General features: G+C 40.6%; 1 protein-coding gene across 3 annotated transcripts in view; it reads left to right on the top strand.

Moving 5' to 3' along the window:
* The window catches only part of LOC111873163 (FYVE, RhoGEF and PH domain-containing protein 6), a 51048-nt gene that overhangs the window by 29233 nt on the left and 15815 nt on the right, over window positions 1-6000 (top strand). For all 3 annotated transcript variants that reach the window (XM_023867645.2, XM_023867643.2, XM_023867646.2), the window contains 3 exons: window positions 1119-1291; window positions 5250-5397; window positions 5830-5931. In XM_023867645.2, the coding sequence (XP_023723413.1) occupies window positions 1119-1291; window positions 5250-5397; window positions 5830-5931 (423 nt within the window). The remainder of the gene's footprint in view (window positions 1-1118; window positions 1292-5249; window positions 5398-5829; window positions 5932-6000) is intronic.

The following is a 6000-nucleotide window of genomic DNA, read 5'->3' as shown; positions in this document are numbered from 1 at the left end:
CAAAACCACCTTCGCCCAGTAACTTGAGCACATCTCCAGGTACATCATCTCCTGTAGCCTTTCCATTCCTCATTTCCTTCATAGCTTTTTCCACCTCACTTTGTAAAATATATGGCCCTTTCTTGTCTGTGTCTACTTCTTCTTCCAGTTCAACTTCTAAGGTTTCTGGCCGATTAGGTCGATCATATAGTTCTGTAATATAATTTTCCCAAATTTTCAGCACTTGCCTCTGATCTACTATTCTGATCCCCTGGGAGTCTTCGATGCCAATATTTTGAATCCCTTGATTCTCTTTCCATCCTAGTTCTTTTGTCTTCATGTACATCAGATTATAACGTCCTGTTCTCTGAAATTCTATAATCTCATTACATATCTTCTCAAGATAACCCTTTTTGGCCCTGTCCGTGGCTCTTTTCAATTCAGTCCTCAGTCTCCTGTATTTGCTCCTGCCTTCTTCATTGTTGACATTCTTCCATTTCCTTCGCTCCTCCATTTTACTTATCATCTCCTGTGTAACCCATGGTTTTCTTGCTATCTTCTCAACTTTACCAACCAAATCACTGATAGTATCTAACATGCATTCTTTTATATTGTTCCACTGCGCTTCAGCATTTCCGCTTTTGCCTTCAGTTGCACCGAGTTTCTCTTCTAGGGTCTCTTGCATGCTTTGTCTTTGAGCATATATAACTTCTCCAAATCCCATCTAGGTCTGCGCTTTTGAAATCTTATAGTTTTCTTCAACCTGGTTCGGAACTTTGCAACCAGTAAGTTGTGGTCAGAGTCAATATCTGCCCCAGGCAGCATCTTCACAATATAGTTAATTATACTCAGTGTTTGGGAAGACATTTGAAAGCACTGGTAGATTCTGTTTTGTAGTATTTATACTGAAAAAATGTAGTATAAATATCTTTTCACAGACAGATTACCTTATACTTCACAGATCTAACATCCACTCCTCATTACAGAGGCCTGGTTTAATCTTGATTTAGGATTTATAGGCCTGATTGCACTGTCACATTTTTAATACTCATAGGGAGCTTCAATTCTGGCATAGAAATTGACTGAAGTCAGAGTAGGGAAGTACAGTGAGTGTTGTAGAGTCTTGTTTTCTCCTCCAGCTAAATGACTGCTTGCTGTACACATCTTATTATGGATCAGTGCAGTCTTCTGGGCTAAAGGTGAACTACGAATTACCACTGAGCAGCATGAAAGTCAGCATTCCTCAGGCAGAAGACTATCGCAATGAGTTCAGCATCATCAGTGTCAAACGGAGCTTTACTCTTTCTGCACGGTATGCTCAGATTACAATTTGTGAGTAACTTGATAAGCATAAGACCAAAAAATTATAGTTACATATTGTAATTTGTGCATGTGTTGCAAAATATTTTAGGAATGCCTGAGAATATCGGTCAAATTAAAGTTTCTGCCACACATTCACTGCCAAGTAACCATTGCCCCTAATCAATCCATTTTCACAATGTACTGAATCCAGATACCCGTTAGAAAGTAATGAGTTCTCCAGGGTTAAGGACAAGCCAGGATGAAGCTGGCCAGGAGGAGATGAAAGTCACAGTAAATGCCAACCAGGAAAATATGGAAGCCACAGTGAAGACCAGCCAAGAAGAAATAAAGGCCACAGTGGCAGGCAGCCAAGAAAAGATGGAGGCCAAGCAAGAAAAGAGAGATTGTATCACAGCACTGTAAATGGGTATCACACATAAAAGCCATGCACCTTTATACTGCCTTGGAAGGCCAAGCTTCCAATATTCTACATCAAGTTCCTAAAGGAGTGATGTGCAAGGAGACTATCAGGGTACTTGAGGACCAAATTGGGGAGCAGAACCTGGTTGCAGCATACCAAACTCTGCTGAAAACAAGGACCCAAATCATTTATGAGCCCCTGCAGGAGTTTGCAGCCACCATCGAACAGTTGACCCACCATGCCTTTCCTACACTATATGAGGACCATGGTCTTAGGGGAGCAGGAAGGGCTTTTGTTGATGGCATAAGAGAATGAAGCCAAAAACAGAAGCTACTTCTGGGAAACAAGAAGACACTCATCAAGGCCCTCATGCAGACCTTTGAGCCAGAGTTCATAAGGCTAGCAGTCAGGCTCCGGAAATTGAGTGACAGGACATTATGGAGGAGCCAGCCCCCTCTAAAATGGAATAAGAAACTACCAACAGCTTGCAGCATACTAGCACTGTAGGAGCACTGGTCACTTTACGAAAGTTATTTCCCCATAAACCTGAAGCAGAAGCATCAGTGCCAGCATGATGCTGAAGTGTCATTCGTGAGAGAGATCACAGATGCCGCAGGCACGTCCCCTCAGAGATTAATAAATGGAATTATAATCTTAAGGAGGAAACAGTGGAACATGATGGCTGAAAGCTGGAAGAGTCTAATGAATAGAAGAGGTCTTCGCTAGGCAATGGCCAATAAACATGTTTCCACAACAACTAAAGCACACTTCTGCATCAGCAATACCTGAGCCATTGCTGTGCACCAGCCAGTTTAACATGTCATTCAACAATGGAGGAATTCTTGAAAGTGTTGAGACAGTAAAATGTCATGAGTGCCACAGGACTCAAACCTAAGAATGACTGCAATTGTAAATGACAGATCCATCCTCTTGTCAGAGAGGATGTTACATAAGGATTATGACCGCGAGTGTTTAGTTGAAAAAAATAACTGCCGGTCATGATTCTCAAGGGTCTTGGTGCCAAGGCAAACTGATTGATTGGCTTTTATCTGATGCTATTATACAAACAGTCATGTAGTTTTATGAGAATGGTGAGCACAGTCACACGTATTCTGGCAGGAAGAACTTCATGTATGTGAAATAGCATCTGAAAGAAACCATATACTGAGAACATATGCAATCTTCCAGAATTTCGTGCAGAATTTTGTGAGAAATACCCACCTGTTTCAGTTAGATTTTCCAGATTTGCAGAATTCCATCCAAAATACTTCATCCTTGCAGGTATACACGTATACATACAGTATGTGTCTGTATGATTCATCAGAACTGAACATTCATGGTGCATGGGACACACCAGACAAGTGGGTTCAACGTAAAAAAAAAAAGTGGCAGCAGTGGGATCACGCCTGCTGGTTGCACAGAGTGGTGACACCAGGGAGACCTGATTTCACCCCACTTTGCTGAAAGTGGTGGCAGTGGTGCCATAATAGTTGGTATGATGCATGAGAACATGATGCACCCAGTACATGGAACACACCTTGCAGCTGATTTCAGTGCCCCTCCTCCAAATGAAAAAGTGTATGTCCAACAGAAAGTTAAGCATGTATTTTAACATGGTGTGCAAACTGCCCTGGGTCTGATACAGTACACAATTTACTCTCTGCAATCGACAATTTTGAATTTTACGATGAAATCACATGCAGACAGTGGGTAACAATGTAACATTCAACAATAATGAATGCTGTTATCCCCTGTGAAGAACTTACTGATTTGACAGATGTGATTTGGACCACCTTTCGTTCTCAGTTGTGTAGCCTCACGCTAACCTCAAATTTAACCCAGAGCAAGGACAATTTAAAAAAATTAATATGGAAACATGAATGTGTTGTATTAGTAGATTCCAGAAAATTATCCTTTCATGGTTCCAGATGCAGCGAATTTTAATATATATAGATATATATTTTTTTATTAACTCAGATCCACATCTGAACCAAAACCTATGCCCTTAGGGCCGCGGCATAGCTCAAGCGGTTAGTCACTGGCTTCCCATTGCTGTGGCCCAGGTTTGATCCCAGGTATGGTCAAGTGGGATTGGTGGTGGACAAAGTGGCGCTGGGGCAGGTTTTCTCCGAGTACTTCGGTTTCCCCTGCCAGTCTTCATTCCACCAAATTCTCCATCATCATAGTCACCCAGGGCAGGTACAATAGGCCAATCAGTGGCCGCCATGCCGAGTCAGTTGGACTCCACCCCCCACTAAGCGAAAAAGCCTATGCCCTTGTGTATTGTTAATGGCTTCATGGCACATGTAACAAGTATAGTTTATGCTTTTAAGAATGTTGTGATTTCCTATATCAGGACACTGGATAGCAATAAATAAAATATTTCATACTTCAGTGTTGGAGCTGCACCACATTATAAGAATAAAGAAACCACTAGTTTAGTAACTCACAGGAAGGATTTTTTTAATTGCTGCAGAGTGGCATTTCTTCTCCACCAGACATGGCAAAGGTCCTTATGATGCTTTAAATGGCATAACAAAATGGCAAGTAGCCAGAGAGAGTCTTTAGTTTCCTTATGATAAGCAAATACTGACACCCAAAAATCCATGTGAATTTACACAATGAAACATTCATGGAGTAAAGTATTTTTACATGAGTTAGGTAGGTATCACAGAAACTGAAATAGAGCTAAAGGAACAGTTCTGTAATTGTTTGAAAATTCCTGTCACCAAGGAAAACCACTGCTATCTACCATTATGTCACAGTGCAGTGAGTTTTCCAAGTTTCTGGTTCAAGTATAATCATTGATGCATGTGTCTTAAGGCAGTAATAAGGACCTAATTATATTGCATACAGTGACATCAGCCTATACAAGTATGTTGCGTGCATGTATGGTGGATAATGTGGTGGATCGGTGTTGTGATGGCAGTAGTGATTGTTTTGTCAAAGACATATATCCTAAAGGTCTGTTGCCCCATTGCCTACAGATTTATGGCTTTTGTTTGGTTGAAATGGGAACCATATTGAAAGTAACAGAACCACCAGCAACAGGGATGGGACATAAGTACATCCTCCATGAAAGGTCACAAACAAGCATAACCGAACTGTTCTAGGAAAAATTAAGAATTAGATATTCACCGAATAAAAGGTTGGCATATTTACATGTATGATATGAAAAGAGTGGAAACTGAAGGCATGCTTGTGAGTTTTGTTATAATTTGCAAGGTGACCAGATGTGCACCACTGTAATCAATAGTAACTCAGCTGGGGATTCAAATGGAAAGTTAAAATTTATACTGTACACAGGGGAAACAGTGACTGTTGTCTACTCAGGTTTTCACAGACCTCAGTCACTAGACCTGACTCTTTCTAGCAGACCCCACAGAGTAGGATGGACACAGGTTTGTTTCCGAAACATTGTGCTGTTTAGAATGTTGAACATTTCCCAGGTGTTCTGTACTATCGTCAGAACCACTTTTTCACACTAATTCATTATCATTTAATTTTCTCATAAATTCTGAAGTTTTTAATTTGTTTTGGTTTGCAGCTCTCTGAATGAGCGACAGGAGTGGGTAGATGCGCTTCAAAAAGCCATAACAGACTACAATTCTCGTCAGCTGTCCTTCCAAAACATGAAGGTTACTTCATCAGCTAAGAATGAATGTTCTTCAGAGCCATTCAAACTTGGACAAGAGGTAAATTCCAAAGTGTTCATGGTTTTCCAACAAATGCCAGGATTGTACTTAGAATAAATTTTGGCCAAATATTCCACATTTGAACTGACCATGAAGCTTTGGCTATTTCACTTTGCTAGTGCCCACATTGTCTTTAAATAAACCACAAATTAATGTACAAATGAATGAAATGAGTTACTCATTCATTCATCAGTGTAGGAGGAATGGCCCTTAAAAGGACTATTTTGTAAGGGTGGATACTGAGGGGGGTGTTGAAAATGAAGAATAGGAGAAATGAAGATGGGTAACAAGACGATAAAAAATGAAGATAAATATAACTAGAAGGAAGAGATATTGTGGAGGAGAAAGTGAGGAGAAACAGAAGGAACAAGTCCTTTGCAGACCACCTTGGACTGTAAGCCAGAAGAATAAATATTGCATTCTTTTTCCCAGGCTCCTGTATGGATTCAGGATCGTCGGGTCACTATGTGTCAGTCTTGTACTGCCGAATTCACTGTCACTTTTCGGCGACATCATTGTCGGGCTTGTGGAAAGGTTTGGGCTCTTTACTTTTACATTTTTAAAGTATTTGTACATTTTTTGTTTGTCAGAGAGAGGGGGGGT

The sequence above is a fragment of the Cryptotermes secundus genome, unplaced genomic scaffold, assembly GCF_002891405.2.
Source record: "Cryptotermes secundus unplaced genomic scaffold, Csec_1.0 scaffold344, whole genome shotgun sequence".
Classification (NCBI taxonomy): domain Eukaryota; kingdom Metazoa; phylum Arthropoda; class Insecta; order Blattodea; family Kalotermitidae; genus Cryptotermes; species Cryptotermes secundus.
This window is presented reverse-complemented; position numbering and strand designations above follow the sequence as displayed.